The sequence below is a fragment of the Trichechus manatus genome, unplaced genomic scaffold, assembly GCF_000243295.1.
Source record: "Trichechus manatus latirostris isolate Lorelei unplaced genomic scaffold, TriManLat1.0 scaffold00147, whole genome shotgun sequence".
Lineage (NCBI taxonomy): Eukaryota > Metazoa > Chordata > Mammalia > Sirenia > Trichechidae > Trichechus > Trichechus manatus.
In genome coordinates, this window is record NW_004444083.1 from 5,295,659 (window position 1) to 5,315,688 (window position 20,030).

Consider the following 20,030-nt stretch of genomic DNA (forward strand, 5'->3'; position numbering starts at 1 on the left):
ACTACTCACCAAGGTAGAATGTAGAACATTTTCTTTATAAACACAATAAAATATTTTAAAAAAATTATGAAGATGGCAGCTTAAGTAGATGCACCTTAACGACCTTCCAAAACAAAGACTCCAGAAAATAAGTAAAAAACAGACACACATAATGACCTAGGATCCCAGAACATCAAATGGAGAGTTGAATAAACAGACTGAGCAAAGACTGGAAGGAGACACAGAAGCAGGCCAGCACAAAAACAGAGGTTTGCAGATGGACTAAGCCTTGTCAGCTGGAGCTAAGCAGAGTGGCAATTTTGAGATAGCCATCAAGCTACAGCCTAAAATGAGGAACCCAGGAAAGCAATCTCAGGAGAACACAGTCGTTGTCAGAAATTCTGTGCAGACAACTGTGGAAAGAAAAGACAAAGTGGACAGGATGCATCCTGGGGCGGGGCATCCCTGAGAGAGGAAAGCACAGGAGTGGCATAGTTTTGAGCCAGGGAGCCACAGGGAAGTGCTCCTAGAGCAAAGGGTGACAGACTGAGTCATGGGAGCCTAAGGGAAGGAGAGAGAATAGAGAAGGAGTGCACATTTGCCAAAGAGCAAAGGGGAGGTACAGAAGGGCAGGTGTAAGCTCCAGTCCCTCTGGCAAATGCAAGAAGGGAGGAAGCTATGAATTAGTACAGTAGTGGTGCCTAGCCATTTAGACGAGAGATGCCCAGGGAAAAGTCAACCTGCAGAGCAACAACTAGAAGCCCCTGCAGAACCAGCCCTGTGCAAACCATCACCCCCTCATGTCCCTGCAATCTCCCCTTCACTCTCATCCCTTCCCAGATGTATCTGCCATCTTCACTAGGGAGCATAAACATCACCTCACCCTCTTCTACTCCCTGAGATGTAGATCTTCTGTGCAAAAAATGGTAGGCTCTCCTTCACCACCACCCCCCTTCCTGGACACTAGGGCCTTGTGGGCTCCCCCACCCCCTAGCTGAGCTGGACTCCCAACCATGTGAAGCTGACCCCTACCAGGCTAAACGGGACTCTGTGCCCTACCCTGCCTAGCCAACCCTAGCTTAGAGGGACTCTGCTCTGCCAGCACTGCCCATCCCCTTCCTGGCGGAGCAACCCACCATGCCCACCAGTGAGAAGAATGCATATCCAACCAAATGACAGCACCAAACCTATACATAGACCAACCAACCAGCAGCATTATACTCATAAAAAACCAATCCTACAAAACAACATCAATTAAAAGAATACAGAGGAAGGTACACAATATAAAGGGAAAGGAAAAAAGCAAAATTCCAGATATATGAAAACAAAAGCACAACAATACAAAAAAGGTAAAAAATACATAGAATCAATAAAGAAATATATAAACAAATAAAATAGCACCTAATGTATCATGACAAATTATAGACAACATTGCAAAGAATGGGAATTCAGGAACACAATTTTATTCATGTGGAACCTGTACATAGACCACGAGGCAGCCTTTCCAGTAGAACAAGGGGATACTGCCTGGTTAAAGATCAGGAATGGTGTACGTCTGCGTCGAGGTTGTAATCTTCCACCATACTTATTCAACTTGTAGGCTGAGCACATAATCTGAGAAGCTTGACTATATGAAGAAGAACGTGACATCAGGATTCTGTGAACATTCATTAACATCATGCAATAAGCAGATGACACAAACTACTTGCTTGCTGGAATCTAACCGGACTTGAAGAATTCACTGATGAAGATTAAAGACTACAGCCTTCAGTAGGGATTACACCTCTACATAAAAACACACAAAAATCCTCACAACTGGACCAATAAGCAACATCATAATAAACGAAGAAAATATTTAAGTTGTCAAGGATTTCATTTTACTTGGATCCACTATCAACGCCCACAGAAGCTGTTGTGTTCTTGCTGGGGGCCATAGAGTCAGTTCTCATTCAGCGATCATATTTACAACTGAACGAAACAATGCCAGGTCCTGTGCCATCCACTCAATTATTGCTGTGCCTGAGCGTATTGTTGCAGCCACTGTGTAAATTCATCTAGTTGAGGATCTTCCTCTCTTTCATTGACCTTCTACTTTAACAAGCATGATGTCCTTCTCCAGGGACTGGTCCTTCTGATAACATGTCCAAAGTAAATGAGATGAAGTTTTGCCATTCTTGCTTCTAAGGAGCATTATGGCAGTACTTCATCCAAGACAGACCTGTTAATTCTTCTGGCAGTCTATGGTATATTCAATATTCTTCACCAACACCATAATTCAAAGGCAGCAATTCTTCTTTGGTCTTCTTTATTCATTGTCTAGCTGTAGCGTGCATATGAGGCGACTGAAAATACCATGGCTTGGGTCAGGCATACATTAGTCCTCTAAGTGACAGCTTTGCTTTTTTAGCACTTTAAAGAGGTATTTTGCAGCAGATTTGCTCAATGCAGTACGTCGTTTGATTTCTTGTCTTCTACTTCCATGGGTATTGATTATGGGTGCAAGTAAAATGAAATCTTTGGCAACTTCAGTCTTTTCTCTGTTTATCATGATGTTGCTTATTGGTCCAGTTTTTGATACTTCAGGTTAAATAAAATAAATAATATAAAATAAAGCTTTAGGTTAAATAATACTCATTTATATTTATAAAGTTATATACTTATGCATATATATAAATTCACTAGAAATAGGCCATTTCTGTATCTTTAAGGAAGGAACCCTGGTTTATAGTGGTTAAGCATTTGGCTGCCAACCGAAAGGCCATCAGTTCAAACCCACCAGTCATTCTGGGGTAGAAAGATGTGACAATTGGCTTATGTAAAGATTATAGCCTTGGAAACTCTTTGGGGGCAGTTCCAGTTTCTCCTATAGAGTAGCTGTGAATCAGAATGTACTCGATGGCAGTGGGTTTAAGTACCAAGATATATTATACTGCTTTCAAGCATTGATTTACTTTTAGTACTCTTTGCCCTGAAAAGTTGAAACAAAAGAAAAGGAAGTTTTGTTTCAAATGAGGACAAAGAAGAGTTTACTGCAAATGTGTCATCCAAATTTCAATGGAATTGGCTTAATAAAAAAAAAAATAGTGAATTTTTTTCAAAATTATGTTCATTTTAATGTTAATTCATTTTAATTCATTACCGCTACATGAGATACATTAATGGATTAGGTTTCCGTAATCAATAATGGCTCAAATAATGTAGCAATTGTAGACAAATGAATATAGAAAAGTATTCATAAATGAAATAATACTATAAAAATAAACAGGCATTTCAGCACATAGTGAACATCTCGACTAAATCAGAACTTTCCTGTCCTTGCCTTCAAAGCTGTGAACTTGTGAATGACTTTGAAATCAGTGCTTTTCACCAACTCACTTTCAGTGAGAAAGAAAGCCCTGACTGTACCATGGTAAATTGCCAATAGTTCTTTGTAAGTTTCAGCTTTGAAAAGCTCCTCTCACGTGAAGCCACAAACACACAGATCATAAGAAATATTTATTTATTTATTTTTTTGGCTTTAATGAGTAGAAATTCATTTGCTCACAGTTTAGGAGGCTAGAAGTCCGAATTCAGGACGTCAACTCTAGGGGAAGCGTTTCTCTCTGTTGGCTCCAGGGGAAGGTCGTTGTCACTTTTCAGCTTCTGTTCCTCAGTCTCTTGCCAATCTACATGTGGCGTGACATCTATCTTCCCTCATGTCTGTTTGCTTTCTTTCTTGCTTGCTTAAGCTGCTCTTTATCTATCTAGCTATCTGTCTGTCTATCTATCAACTATCAATCTATCTATCATCTAACTATTTTTATTGTGCTTTAGATGAAGGTTTACAGAGCAAGGTAGTCTCTCAGTAAACAATACACATACTGTTTTGTGATATCGGTTGCCAACCCTCAGACACTTCAACACTTTTCCCTTCTCAACCTTGGGTTCTCCATTTCCATTTGTCTAACTTTCCTGTCACTTCCTGCCTTCTCGTCCTTGCCCCTGGTCTGGTGTGCCCACCTAGTCTCCTATACATGATTGAGCTACGTGTATTATTGTTTGTTTTATGGGCCTGTCTAACATTTGGCTGAAGGGTGAACCTCAGGAGTGACTTTAGTACTGAATGAAAAGGGTGTCTGAGGGCTTTACTTTCAGGGTTTCTCCAGTCTGTCAGACCAGTAAGTCTGGTCTTTTTTTTTGTGAGTTTGAAATTTTGTTCTACGTTTTTCTCCAGCTCTGTCCAGGATCCTCTATTGTGATCCCTGTAGAGCAGCCAGTGGTGGTAGCCATGCACCGTCTAGTTATGCTGGACTCAGTCTGGTGGAAGCTGTGGTAGGTGTGGTCCATTCATCCTTTGGACTAGTCTTTCCCTTGTGTCTTTGCTTTTCTTCATTCTCTCCTGCTCCACATTGAATGGGACCAGTGGCGTATCTTATATGGCCACTCATAAGCTTTTAAGATCCCAGACACTACTCACCAAAGTAGGATGTACAGCACTTTCTTTACAAACTATGTTATGCCAGTTAAGCTAGGTGTCCCCTGACACCATGGTCCCCACAGAACCTCAGCCTAGTAATTTGGTCCCTCAGGGAGTTTGGATGTATCTATGAAGCCTCCGTGACCTTGCTTTGTCAAGTTGTGCTGACTTTCCCAATATTGTGTACTGTCTTATCCTTTACCAAAGTTACTACTTATCTATGGTCTAGTTAGTGTTTTTCCCTTTCCACTCCTTCATAACCTTCAAAGATTGTTTTTTTCTGTGTGTTAACTTTTTCATGAGTTTTTATAATAGTGATCTCATACATTATTTGTCTTTTTGTGATTGACTTATTTCACTCAGCATAATGCCCTCCAGATGCATCCATGTTGTGATGTTTCACAAATTCATCATAGTTCTTTACCATTGCATAGTATGCCATTGTGTGTATGCAGGGAAATTAATTTCTTGTCTGCTGGGATGTTCTGATGCCTCTCAAGAAGCCAGCAAGAAAGGAGGAGCAAGGTAACCTTCCATGAAAACAAAACAAACTTAAATCCTACACAGAGGAATTAGACTTTTGGATCTGCTTTAATTTCAGCCTCGCAGGATGTTTTACATTTGAGCAATAAAATGGGAGGCCAGATTTTGGGTTCTGCTGAGTTTGTTTTTCAGAGAGATCTATTCCTTTAGCCAATTTTGTAGAATGTGGAAGATTTTTTCTTGTGCTTGAGTTAGTTCAGCTGAATCAATATTGATTTGTTGGTACATATCTGCACAGTGTCCTCCACCTAAAAAGAGAAAGAGAAATGTCAGAATACTTACATACCAAGTATCCAAAGACCAGATGTCCTTAACACTCAGCTACACATTAGAACAACCTGAAACCCTGTTCAAACGAACTATTATCTGAGCTCCATCCTGCAGACGTTCTGATTTAATTAGTCTAGGGAGGGGCTGGGTAGCAGTAATTTTCAAAAGCTGGTTAAACTGTGCAGCCATAATGAAGACAAATAATTAGTTTACTACCATAATAGGCTTTAAATGAAAGAAAGAAGCTTCTTTGTAGATTAAGGCTGGATAAATACATGATATTAATTAAAGTGAGTTACTGCTGGCATTTATGCAATCCTTTTGTGTTATAAATTAGTGAATGTTTCCAAGAATGAATAAGGTAATAGATTTAGAGAATAATGTGTTTAGGTTCTTTTTTGTTCAACCCAAGTGTGATATAACTTAAGTTCCATTTGAGGAGGTTACAATCTCTGAATCTCAGTGAGACTCATTGTAGAAAGTTTTCCCAGTGATCTTCTGGAGTTGCACTGTACCAGCTCCTGGAGCCAACTGTTCAAATTTCACGATTTTTTCAAGGTGGTTGTTAAACTGTGAACTTGAAATTGGCCATGATAGGAGTATTTTACAACATGGAAATCAGCAGATGCTAAAAATCAGGGTTTTTTTTTTTTTTTTTCTTATGGAGAGATCATTGATAGATGTATAAAATACGAGAATAAGATCAAACAGATGAAATTTGATGGGAATGCCTCAGTGAGTTTAAGTCACTTGTCAAGAAAATTGCTGATGGAACTAAAGATTGAACCCAGTTGACCAGAGTGTCTGTCACAGGCTGGTTTATATATCAAATACTGTCAAATATGAGCTCAATGTTTTATAAATAAGCATCCAGCCAAACCAAAAGCATAACAAAATGAAACGAAACATTTGCCTTAGAGTCGATTCTGACTCACGGCAACCCCATGTGTTTCAGAGTAGAACTATGTTCCATAGGATTTTCAATGGCTGTGATCTTTCGGAAGCAGATTGCCAGGTCTTTCTAATGAGGCACCATCAATCTTTCAGTTAGTAACCGAGCGCTTAACCATTTGTGCCACCCAGGCATTGCAAGCATCCGTCCACATGGTATTATTTATTTTGGGGGTACAGTGTATTCGCTGTTATGAAAACCCTTGCTATCAAGTTGTTTCCAACTCCTTGTAACCCTTCAGGACAGAATAAAACTGCCCATAGGGTTTCCAAGGCTGTAATCTTTATGGAAACAGACAATCACATCTTTCTCCTGCAGAGCAACTGGTGGGTTTGAACGCTGATGTTTTGGTGAGCAGATGAGCAATTAACCATTGTACCACCATGGTTCCTTAATTGCTGTTAAAAAGCTAAAATTATGTAATAACTATGGCATATCCAGACAATGGAGTACTATTCAGCCATTAAAAAACAATAGGAAAGATTTCTATGTACTTAGATGGAAAAATGTCCAGTGTATACTGGTAAGAGGAAACAAGCAAGGTGTAGGACAGTGAATATAATATACTACCTTTTGTTTGCAAACAGATAAGAATTAACATGATTGTATTCACAAAAAGCAGGAACCCTGGTGGCAAAGTAGTTAAAGCACTCGGCTGCTAACCAAAAGTGAGCGGTTCGAACCCACCAGCTGTTCTGCAGTAAAATGATGTGGCAGTCACCTTCTATAAAGATTTGCAGCTGTAAAAACCTTTTGGGGAAGTTCTACTCTGTCCTGTAGGATCACTATGAGTTGGAATCAACTTGCTGGCAGTGGGTTTGATTTTTTTTTTTTTTTTAATTTTGATTTGCAGAAAGAAAAAAAAATACTGGAAAGATGAACAAGAAACTAATAGAGATGGCTCTCTAACAGGTTAGGAGGGAGACATACTAGGAAGGGTAAGAATTCTGTGAGAAAGAAGCAAAGGCCCTGACAACTGACAGATGTTCCCTGTAAACATAAACAATTTCACAGAATTTCAACTTCAGATGAGGTGACGCCGTGACTGTGATGAGATTAGGCACAAATTAGACTACCCTGTAATCATGCCTGAGCATAAGACAAAAACAAGGACACTCTGCAACCACAAGGAGTCCCTGGGTGATGCAAACAGTTAAGTGCTCAGCTACTAACTGAAAAGTTGGCAGTTTGAATCCACCCAGAGGTGCCTTGGAAGAAAGTCCTGGCAATCTCCTTCCAGAAGATCTCAGTCACTGAAAATGCTATGGAGCACAGTCCTACTCTGAAACACATGAGGCCTAGTTATTTTATCATACAACAACAAAGGTAACAAACTACCCATCTCTCCAGGCTGACATGAGTAACTACCACTTTCTACCATAACAACTCTAGCCCCATTTTGTTCCTCCTGCCTCCTGAATAAAAATTATAAAGATTCTCAATCGTTGAATTGCTTCAACTGAGTTACAGCATTTAATTTTGGCCAAATGTGAGCATGCCAAAGTATGAAATGATAGTTCTGACCCATACTTAAATTATGAATCTCCAAGAATATATAATTAAATTCATAAAAGAAAAAGCAGGTTATCATATCAACTTGATTTTATTATTATCTAATATATGGAGCCATAAAACTGTATTTTCAATGAGCACAAAAATCTAATTGAACACAAGATCAAATAGAAATGGGATAATAAAGAGATGTGGAAATGAAGGTGAAGTGGAAAAGGCATATTTATCTACAAAATTTGGATCAGGGCTTCAAACTCTTCTCTAGTTAGAAATAAGTGGCCTTTTCATCAGCCAATATGAGCACCCTCAAGAAAAGACTTTGACCTCCTTACAGATTCTCTGAACTTCATTATTATATTGGGGCAAGTAGTATTTTTCACTCAGCATGCAGTCTCTGAACATCAACCATGCACAAGGCACCATGGATTCAAAGGTGAGTAAGATTCGGTCCCAGCAATCAAGGGGATTGCTTCCTAGAGGGTGAATCCTAAACTTCTCCTTCTCTTTCTCAATTCTGTTCAGAAATCTCTGACCCAGGAAAGCTCTCTGTGCAGTTATTTGATCGATGTCTGTCTCACATGTATTACATGTAGCTCCTGGGGGCAGTGACTGTGTGCACCCTTACACCCCTAGTGCCCAGCACAGCATCTGACACAATTAGACCCTCCATAAATATTTTTAAATTAATGAATCTGAGAACTCCTTCTTTCTAATTTCCGTGAAAAAGTAGGATTTGCAATGGTTTTGTCATGTTTTCGAGATCTTTTGAAATTATAAGAACTTATATCTCCAAGCCATTTGGGAGGCAGGTGGCACAACAGTTGAGGAGCGTGACATCCAGTGAGGCTCCTTGGCTCTGAGTTCTGGTCTTACTACTTATTATACTGAGTCTTAGGCCAGTTGACTTAACTTCTGTATGAGTCCCTGGGTGGTACAAAAGGTTAAGGCATTTGCCTGCCAACAAAAAGATTGGAGGTTTGATTCCATGAAAAGTTGCCTCAGAAGAAAGGCCTTGCTATCTACTTCCAGAAAAAAAAAAAAAAAAATCAACCATTGAAAACCCTATGGAGCATAGTTCTACTCTGACACATACAGGGTCCTGAGCCGGGGTCAGCTTGATAGCAGCCGGTTTATTGGTTTTACGGTCAGTTGACTCGTTTGTAAAATGAGAACTGAGATAGCAACTACCTTTGATTGTTAGGAGGATATAATGAAATTCTACATGTAAAGTGTGACCTGCACTATTCAATGCAGTAGTCACCACGAGCTACATGTGGCTATGTTCTTGTTGTGGCTATAAATCAGGTGAAATATGGCTCGTCCAAATTGAGACATGCCTTAAGTAAAATACACACTGGATTTTGAATACTTAGTCTATAAAAAAAAATCTAAGCATCATGTTAACAATCCTCTTATATTAATTACACATTGAAATAAGAATATTTTGAATAGATTGGGTCAAATAAAATATACTGTTAAAGTTGACTTGCTTGTGTGATTTTTTATGTGCTTGAAAAATCTAAAATTTCATATGTGCTTCAAATGTATAGCTCAAATTATACTACTATTAAATAGTACTGGAAAAAATGGTGGTTAGCCCTAGTGGTGCAATGGTTAAAGCACTTGGCTGCTAACTCAACGGTCAACAGTTCGAACCCATCAGCCCCTCCTTCAGAGAAAGATACAGCAGTCAGCTTCCAGAAAGATTTACAGCTTTGAAAACACTCTGGAGCAGTTGTACTCTGCCCTATAGGGTTGCTATGAGTCAGAATTGATTCAGTGGCAATGGGTTTGGTTTGGTTTTTGGTTTAGGCACAAAAACAATTATATCCGTTTAAAAATAAGTAGATTCATTGTAAAATTTTGTGTTAGACATTCATTCAGAAGTAGATACAAAAGATTTGTGTTCGTGTAGTAAAATAATTCTATGAATAAGAAAGGTTGTCTAGTGTTCTTGGTCCATTAAGGTTGCCTATCCCAAGTCACTTAACTCTTCTGCCTCAGAGACAATAATCAGTGAGTAATTGCTATGATTCAGGCTCTCTACAAAGTATTTTATGCTTACCATCTTATTGAATAATATAGCCCTGTAATTTGTGAATCCACCGCCTATCTGTCAATTTGTCATACTGTAGTGGCTTGCATGTTATTTTATAATTCTGGAAGTTATGCCTCTGATATTTCAAATACCAGCAGAAAGGAAGACCAGAGAAGAATTGATGACTTTGAATTATGGTGTTGGCAAAGAATATTGAATATACCATGGACTGCCAAAAGAACAATCAAATCTGTCTTGGAAGAAGTACCACCAGAATGCTCATTAGAAGCAAAGAGGGTGAGACTTCGTCCCACGTACTTTGGACATGTTATCAGGAGGGATCAGTGCCTGGAGAAGGACATCATGCTTGGTAAAGTAGAGGGTCAGCACAAAAGAGGAAGACCCTCAAGGAGATGGCTTGACACAGTGGCTGCAACAGTGGGATCAAGCATAATAAGGCTTGTGGGGGTGGCACAGGACCAGACAGTGTTTTGTTCCATTGTTCACTGGATTGCCATGAATCGGAAGTGACTAGATGGTACCTAACAACAACAACACAATTGTAAGAATGGTATTTCCAACCCAGGAAATTTCTCAAATTCCATCACCAAGAATATAAAACTATTGTGTTTCCCCTCATACTTGAGTACTTCACTCCAGTTTCAGCAAAGCCACCTGTGAAGGCTGGTCCTCCATGTGTTGCTGGACCCTTTCTTTTCCTGCCTTCCCTTTAGTGTGATGTCATTCTTCTTAATCTTTTTCCATTCTCCAGAAGCTGTGCTGTTTTCCCTTCTACCCTTCACAACTGAGGTGCCTATGCTTGCTATTTCTGTTTCTTTACCTCCTCTATCTCAATGTACTTTATCCTTACTTCTGCTGACACACAGTGAGACAGGCCCAGGTCACAAAATCCAATGGCAGTTTTTCCATTCTCATATTAAAGCTTTGAGGGTCTTTGAGCTGAAAACTACGTGAAGGCTTTTGTAAATGTCACATTAGCGTAAAAGCTGCAAATTTTTATTTTACAGTAGAAATATACATTTTACCTAGTATTAAAAATATATTTATTGATATTATTTTAAAACTAATTTCAGTAACCTCAACAGGTAAAATGGATCACATGAAAGATCATGTGTTTCAACTGAGGTTACTGCTCTCAGAACATTCATTTATCTAGTGTTCAGAGACCTTAGACAAAATAACTTATTTTAATGAGTAATTACATTCACAAAAGAAAATGACCTTTTATTACTTGATTATATGAAACCAAATACACTTCTTATTTTAAAAAAAGAAGAAACAATAGGGACAACGGTAGACAAATTGTTAATTTTACAGACACACATATTTTCTGTGCTGATTAGTACTTTTTTAAGGTGCTGTATTTTAGATGCCAGCAAGATGATGAACTATTGGTGAAGACTAAATTATCTACCTATCTCCTGCTGGAAATATTTTGTGTTTCTTGTTGATAACAATAGCAAAAGTAATTTATTAATGTTGTTGTTAGCTGGGTTCAAGTCGGCCACCAACTCATGGCAACCCCATGCACAACAGAACTATATGCTGCTTGGTCCTGTGCCATCCCATGATTGGTTACAGATTAGATCATTGTAATCCACTGGGTTTTCATTGGATGATTTCTAGAAATAGATCACCAAACCTTTCTTTTTAGTTTGCCTTAGTCTGGAAGCTCTACCAAAACCTGCTCAGCATCATAGACACACACAATCCTCCAATGACAGGCGGGTGATGGCTGTACATGATATGCATCATCTAGGAATCCAACGTGGTTCTCCCACATTGAAGGCAAGAATTAAACCACAGAACCACTGTAACCTCCTTAATTTATTATTACATGCTGACATATTTCATCCTATTTGTGGGTCTCTGATTATTCACAATGTGTTACCTTTAATGAAGACAGCAGGCAAATCTTTACTGATATCCATTGTGATTCCTAGAGTGTGCCAAGGATCAACAGAACCATTGGGAAAGATGATTTTGCTTCCTGTCACATTGAAGCCACCGTAGTACATGTTGGTGGACATAACACCCATCTTCAGTGAATTGTAATTGAACTCAAGGCCAAAGACATCAGAACATTGCTTTAAAAAATAACTACAAAGAAAATGAGACAAAATTTTAGGTGCTGGCGAGAAGGGTTGAGGAATTTAAGACAGACATCTACAGAAAGTGTGTGGTGGTTTTTAGATTTTTTAGTTGTTTTGTTTTCCCCTGAGAATCGGAGTTACTTAAAATAGCTGAAAGGATTTCTTCAGTTTAAGAAAGAATCTATCTATCTATCTGTCTATCTATCTATCCATCTATCCTAGTCAAGTCACTCCACTATGAGGTCCTCTAGCAGGTGAGCACAGAGGAATGTGGCTAGCAAAGTACTTGTCTATCTTTGGCCAACTCAAAGCAGAATCTTAGTGAGGAAGCTATAGACACCACATAGGACTCCACATAGGGCTTTAGAACAAGAAAGCAGAAAAGCCTGTTCTTTGCCTTCCTACCAAGTCCACACTTGAACCTAGGCTAGTAACTGCTGTGGAAGGAAGAAAACTCAGTGCATAGCCTGCCTGCCAGTTAAGGATAAAGAGAGAATAGATGCAGTGAGAGTGAGAGACTACCTCCAACACAGAGAGGCATGACCCAGGGCTCCTCAAACCTACTTAGTTCTTGTCATTCTAGCCCTGAGAGTTTAGAACATCAAAGAAAAACTAAAGAAGGGAGCCAATCAAAAAGCAAGATTTCCACTCTTGTGTCCTAGGAGCAAAAACTAATATGTTAAGGAACAAAGGGCTGAAAAGGTGGATGGGCCTTCTCTCCACACTGGTGGAGCAGACACCAAAAGAAATGAGACGACAGTAGGTATTTGCCCAATTCAGGTACCTTCACCATAGACATCACTCTTAAAAGTGTGGTCCAATTTATACACCTGACTTTGACTAAGTCATAGATCCATTCCTTATCAGGAATTTGAATCTTTGGGGACTTTGGTAGGAGAAACTATAGGCTCCAAGTTCATACTTCTATTATGATTTTACCCTCCAAGATATTTTTACATATTATCATATCTATGCATTTTCATGTACAACATATCTGCACATACACACCTACATACATATAAAGAATCCCCATCCAGCAATTTTAAGTATAAAATTGACTTGAAAATTCTTCATATTCATCAGCTTCTGTTTCTAGTGGACAAATCTAGAGGTCAGGAATCACATCTTGCTCTACAAACCCAGTAAATATGAACAATCATAAAACAATGAGAATAAAGTTGACTAAGGGTGATCTGTCTGTCTTGCTTCATACAACCAGCAAATCTTGGTTAACTTAAAATTCAAAACAGGTGAACAACTTGCCTTCTTTATTTGCAACTTTGCTATCACCCATGTTCCTTAATTAGATTTTTCAACAAACACATAAAGTACCTTCTTGGTTAAAGAGTATTAAATAAAATGACCTTGTAATGCCAACTAGTAATACAGAGGCTACTAGTGTATTTATTTTTAATTCATCGTATACAAACTATAGAGCGTTTCCTGCCAGCTACTAATTAAATTAGATTCAGAAATCTGAGATTTGGTTCTACATATCTTATTGGAATATTTTTGATTTCTCAAATTTCCATCCAGAAGACTTCTCTCTTAAGTTTTCACCAGCTTGAAATTGGCCAATGTGATCAATTTAAGTATGGAAAAACAAAAACAAAAACAATCCACAGTCATAGTTTCTAGTGACAAAATGAAGTCAAAGCAGAGTCTTTACCCGAGAGGCAGTCCAATGAAGGGCTGGTTCTTTGAATCCGTGGTCTTAAAGAAGCCAAATTCAGTGCAAGACTGATAGAACCATTGCCTGCCTAGAAAGCAAAACATCAATTGACTTAACCAGAAATGAAATTTTTGTCAATGACCAGTTATAAAGCTTAAAAAATTTTAAGTACTCTAATTTACATGATGCATGTGACTTTCTAAAACAAATTTGATCACATCATTATTAATATTATTTTTAGTCATGTTCAACATTACCACACAAAGACCTGAAACTACGTCCAATGACGAGATTTTGGCAAGGATCCCACATGCTTCTGCAGTAACCTTATCTCGTTCCCCCCAGGACCGTCTCTACGTACACCTCAGTTCTGTGCCACTGTCCATCCTCTATTTCCAGAATCTGCTGGAAACATGCCCCATTCTCTCTTTGTTTGCCTCTAGTTAACTCCCCCTTAGGATTCCCGAGGCTCTTCTCCATGAAGGTTATTGAAACGCGGATGCACACTCGGTGCATTTGTCCTCTTCAGTCATGCCATAACTGCAACTTCTTCCCAGAGGTCACCAATGTTGGTAAGATGAAGTAAATCAATTCATCAAATTGTGGATATTAACTTAGGAATTTAGCTCATTGAAAGTCTAGCAGCTATATCAAGGATTCACACAACTTTGAGCAATTTAGTTAAAAATTTTGAGAACTATTCATACTGAAAATAGCTTGACGTTGTAGTTATATTGGATGTCAAACACACTAATGGTAGACAGAGGGTCCCTGGGTGGTGCCATCAAATTTTGCTTGAATACTAACCTAAATGTTGGCAATTTGAACCCACTCAACAGTGCTATGAAAGAAAGGTCTGGTGATCTGGTCCTGTAGAGATTACAGTCAAGTAAACCCTATGGTGCAGTTCTGCTCGATAACACACGGGGTCGCCATGAGTTGAAATTGACTGGACAGCAACAGGTTAGGTCATTGCAGAGTACAACTGTGTTTGAGAACTGCTGTATATAGAATTTGAAGTGGGGTGAGGTATTTTCTTGGCATCAGTGATGCTTAATATTGAAAAGTACTAAGGGGCAAATTTCTGTATTCTGCTTCTTGCAAACCTAAACATTTGGTATTTCTGAATATTTTATTAACATGATTTAATCTGTGTATGTCCAGCTCCTTGACTCATTCACTCTCTCTTCCCATGCTTGAGTAAATCCCTTAGCTCTGGTTATTTTATAATTCCTCATTTTCACCAGATAACACTTTACCTGCTGCAGAATAGTGGTCGTCTATGGAAGAGTCAGACAACTCTTCCAGTTTATCCTTGTAACTTGTAGCAAGGCAAGGCGAATGTTCAGTCTTGAAAATTAAATTTACAATTTTTATGTATCTATAATATGGTGAACCCAGTAAGGTGTTATTCATTGTGTCACAAAACTCATCAATGCTGATTAATACCGGTTCTCCCTGCAAAAATCAAGATTCCAATTATCTTTAAAAGAATATACATGGGATGACTTTCAGTTCCAAATGGAATTGAGCTTCAAAATTGTTTTAAATACTTTAAGTGATTGCTTTTAATTTAAATAAGGTACAAATATTCTTTGGTGACTTGGCCTGAAGATCAACTTCTGAAAACTATCAGCTCACCTGTATGGGTTGCACAGTCTATTAGAAGTGAGCCAACATCCTTTGTGCAAGACACATAGCTCATCAAAGCACTTGCTTTAACAAACACTTTTGGCATTCAGGTTGGTATTTAAAGTGTTTACAAATAGGAAAGTTTTGACTGAGCATGCAGTATCTTGCCAGAGCAGTGCTAGAACCTGTGGGAGGTGTAAAAGATGAGAACCAACCCTTCGGAAGGATCCAGTTGAAGAAGATAAGATACACAAAATATGAAAACAGTAATGAGCTACTCTGGGGTTTCTAAGAGAGTTTTGTGAGGACCAGAATCATGAGAAAAGGCTTCTTGAGGAGGTAGGAATTGAGGAGGACCTGGAAGATGGTGTGAGATTTAAATAAGTAGAAATAAGTAGAGTGCATTTATATGATTTCACTAATACGAAGTATCTAGAATAGACAAAGGTATAGAGATTAGAGTTTAATAGTGGTTACAGGGCAAAGAGAGATGGAGAAATGGGAGAACCATTTTTTAGGTAATACAGATTTTTTTTTTTAAATAGGGATGGAAAATTTGGCAACAAGTATTGATGATGGTTGCACAACATGTTTAATGTTATTGTTTTTATTGGATTGTACTTGTGAAAAATATTGAATTCGTAAATGTTGGGTTTTTATATTTTTACAACAATAAAAATTGAAAAAGGAGAGTGCATTTCAGATAAGAGGAGCAACATGTCTGAAGAAGTGGTGGCGGGGATACGCAATGTCTAAAGAGATGATCAAACAGACCTGAATGAGTGACTTTGAATTAGTTGCTTAACTGTCTGAGCCTCAGTTTGCTCATGTGCTCAACGGGGACAATAAGAATAAGCTAATAAGAATAAATCATAAGATTGCTGTTAGGATTAAATGAAAGAAGCTCTTAGGATAGTGCCTGGAACAAAGATCATTCAATAAACAGCAATATTGTTATTATAATAATTATTATACTTCTTCTTCCATTTTTTATTGTGATAAGTGCATAGGTAAAAGGACATTTGCCATTTCCACAGTCTTTACATATACAATTCAGTGATATTAATTATGATCATCATGTTGTTTTACCATTACCATATTATTATTATTATTTAGTCAAGAGAACTGTCCAAAAGAAAAAACAAAACAAAAACAAAAACTGAAAATATCTGTTGATCATAGAATGTGGTTAGATTATGGAACTCTTACACTTTTGTTGATTATCAACATCAGTGGGATAAAGGGCCTGGGTAGGAAAGTTTTAAAGGAACTATAAAACTTATTATTTCAAATCTGCTACCTATTAAAAACTATAAAAGTTTTAGTGTGGATGAATGTTAAATCTATTGGCAGAATTATACTTTTTGAATTACACTTGGTGAATTGTCTGTCGACTTAGGAATCCCTAATGCCACATGTGGAGTTCCTGCGTGGTGCAAATGGTTAACAGGCTCAGCTGATAACCAAAGGCTGGAGGTTCAAGTCCACCCAGAGGTGCCTCGGAAGAAAGGCCTAGCAATCTTCTTCCAAAAAATCATCTAATGGAAACTCTGTGGAGCACAGTTCTACTGTGACACACAAGGAGCCACTATGAGTCAGAATCGACTTGAGAGCAACAAGTTGGTTGAATGCTACATTTGCACAGAAAATTAAGCTGACTACCAACACAGAAACTGAATGTGATGAAAGGAAATGTAATTATCCTTTATTAACTCATTTATCTCACATGCAGTATGACTTTTCCTATTACGGGATTATGGGGAGGGGTACGGATGGGCATGAGTAGTTAGTAGAAGACAGTCTTTAATTCAACTTAAATTCCATAAGAATCACTTGAGGAACTGACTCCTGGTTCCCACTCCAGAGGACTGGCAGTGAGGCCAAGGAATCTGCACTGTTAACATGCATTTCAGGTAACTGCGCTACAAATTGGTCCTCAACACAATTTCAGAACTTCTGGTAGACCTAAACCATCTTAGATGCTGATATTGAAAGAAAAAACTACTCTCACCATGTAGCTTATATACTGGCATTTCAGGGGGATTTGGTTTGATTTGGTATCTCTGAAGCCCTATGAAAAGAAGGCATAGATTTGCAGTGTTTGCTTGAGTAAGGGAAAAAGCCTTCAAAAATCTGTAATTTCCTGAGCATCATCTGTGCACGTGGCCTCACATTAGGTATCAAGGGATTAATACACATTCCTCATTTCTACTAGGTTCTTCAAAGGGAAAATCTAAATATCAGTTTTCATACCAGAGTTGTATATTAGTTCAGCAAAAAGAAAACCACATGAATTTGAAACCATTCACCTCCCCTTACAGCACATAAAAATCCTCCAACTCTAAGTTTGATCTATTCTTGGAAAAAATTTAGATTTTTACATAAGAAAATTCTATGCTGTAAAGATTTTAAATTTGTAGTTGCTAATCCACATATTTCTAAGAATGCTCTGAGGCTTGAGTCATGAAGCAAAAGGTAGAATAAAGCCCGTTATAAACAATAACCATGGAAATATTAATAAATAAACAAATAACATCAAAGAGAAAAGTTTATACTTGACCAAGACTTTCCAACCACTTCCCAACTCCAAAATACACCTCAAGAAATTATTGGGTGAGCTTCTGGCAAAATGGCGCTCTAGGCAGAAGCACCACGCTGTCCCTCCACAGCAAAGATCTGAAAAACTAAGCCTAACAGAGAATACAACAATCCTGAAACCCTAAAACATCAAATGAAGAGATAAAGAACTCAGCCAAGCACCAAATGGAGTGAGAAAACTGACAGAGAACAGAGGCGAGGAGAGATTCATGTAGAGATCCCCTACCAGCTAACGCAGCACAGATCCACCATCTTGGACTCCTATCAGAGACCAGCAAACAGGGGTATGAGAAAGCAGCCTCACCGAGCATCCAGCAGGAGGTAAAACAACCGCTAATTTGCGGTGTGCGCTTTCCCATCCCCCACCCCTCTTCGCCCTGGCTCCGCCTCCTCTGCTTCCCGCGGCCGCGGTCTCTTGACCGGGAAGTGCCGGCTGCTTGGATTCCACACACCCAAGCGGGCGGCTCTCTGGGAACCATCTGTTGGCTGCTAGTGTTGCTTTTTTTTTTTTTGCTTCTTTTGATTTCTCACTTGCCTCTCACCACCTCTCCCTCCTTTCACTCAAGTACCTGGCTCCATGTGCCACCTTTGTTTCTTCCTGAGGGGCTGCAGAGCACCAGCAATTTGTGATATACGCTTTCCCACTCTCTACCCCTCTTCACCCACACTCGGCCACCTCTGCTTCCTGTGGACACAGTCTCTTGTCCAGAAACACCAGCCGCACTAGCTGGCTCTCTGAGTGCCAATTGTTGGCTGCTGGTGTTGCTTTTTTCTTTTTTTTTTCCTGCTTCTTTTGATTTCTTGCTTGCCTCTCACCACCTCCCCCTCCTTTCGCTGGAGTGCCTGGCTTCGTGCACCATCTTTGCTTCTTCCTGAGGGGCTGTGGAGCTCCATTTGAGTGTGGAGCTGCTTCCCTGTCTGGGCTACCGCACTGGTGGGATCCCAGGGCTTTTGTTTGTTTGTTTGTTTTGAATTGTTTGTCTGTTTTCTTTTCTTTTTCTTGAGTTGGGAGCCCTTTCTGGCCAGGCAGAGCTGCGTGGCAAGGAACTCCCCTTCAGCTTCCACAGACATGCAGAGGGATCCCTGAGGTCATTTCTTTTTTCATTTTTTTTCTGTTTTTTTGAGGGTCCTTTCTTGTTATTTTTCTTTTTAATTTGTTTTGTTTTCTTTTCCCCTTTTTGCCTTTCTTCATTGCTCAGTCTCTCATCTCTCTATAGCTTCCTTCTCTTTCTGATCCCTGAATACCAGGGGTTGTATACCTCTACGCCTTCTAGCCAGGATGTACTGCAACACCTGACAGCGACTTCCCCAGACCTCATAGCTGCATCGGTGGGATCCCTGGGAACTTTACGGTTCTTTAACCTTTCTGATTTTTATTTATTCAATCTTTTCTTTTCTTCCTCTTCCCCTTTCTGTTTTTCTCATTTTCATAGTCTCCCATCTCTCCATTCCAATGGCAAGCTCCCCTAGCAAACTTTTTTGTTTGTTTGTATGTTTTTGGCTCCTATTCCTCTCTCCTCTCTCCCATATCCACCTTAGCTCCACACATAAAAATCTCCCCGCTGCATCCTGCCTACCTGCACCGTGCGCTTGACATCACACCACCAAGCAGCACAGGCATGGCCTACTGGAACCTGCCCTGCACTGATGACCGATCCACCCTGGTGGCTGTAGAAAGTGCCACAGACAACCCATCCCAGTAACTCATCTTCAGCTAGACCTGCCCTGCTGTACCATATCTGAGTGACTGACCCTGCCAGTTGGAGAAGGAGGCGAAAAGTATTGAGCACACAGATGAGCAGACTACAAAGAACACATAGTCTGCATGCTCAGACATAGTCAAATAATTTTTTTTTAAAAAAAGGGACGAAACAAACAAGTCTACAGTCAATAAATGAGAAAAATAACTACTGAATGCCCCCAAAACAGCAGACAATATCAAAACATTTACAAAAACAGGACAGGATGGTTCCAGTAGGCGTCGAAAATAAAACACCAGATGACTCTCCTGTGGAAGAAAATGCACTAGAACTAGCTGATAGGGAATTCAAATCTCTAATAATCGGAATTCTCCAAGAACTGAGGCAAAAAGCTGACAAACGTGAGGAAAAAATAGACAAATTCATGGAAAATACAGACAAAAAATTCGAAGAATTCAGGAAGATGGAGTAGGAACAAAATGCCAAAATAAATTCACAACTACAAATTATACAAAAACAACAACTAGAAATCCAAAAGATAAACAACAAGATTTCAGAAATGGA

General features: G+C 39.1%; 1 protein-coding gene across 1 annotated transcript in view; it reads left to right on the top strand.

Moving 5' to 3' along the window:
• DOCK10 (dedicator of cytokinesis 10) overlaps positions 1-1,842 on the top strand; it is a 301,945-nt gene extending 300,103 nt beyond the window's left edge. The window contains exon 56 of the mRNA XM_023740108.1: positions 1,580-1,842. Coding sequence (XP_023595876.1) covers positions 1,580-1,597 — 18 coding nt within the window. The 3' untranslated portion in view covers positions 1,598-1,842. The remainder of the gene's footprint in view (positions 1-1,579) is intronic.
• Positions 1,843-20,030: the final 18,188 nt, after the last annotated feature.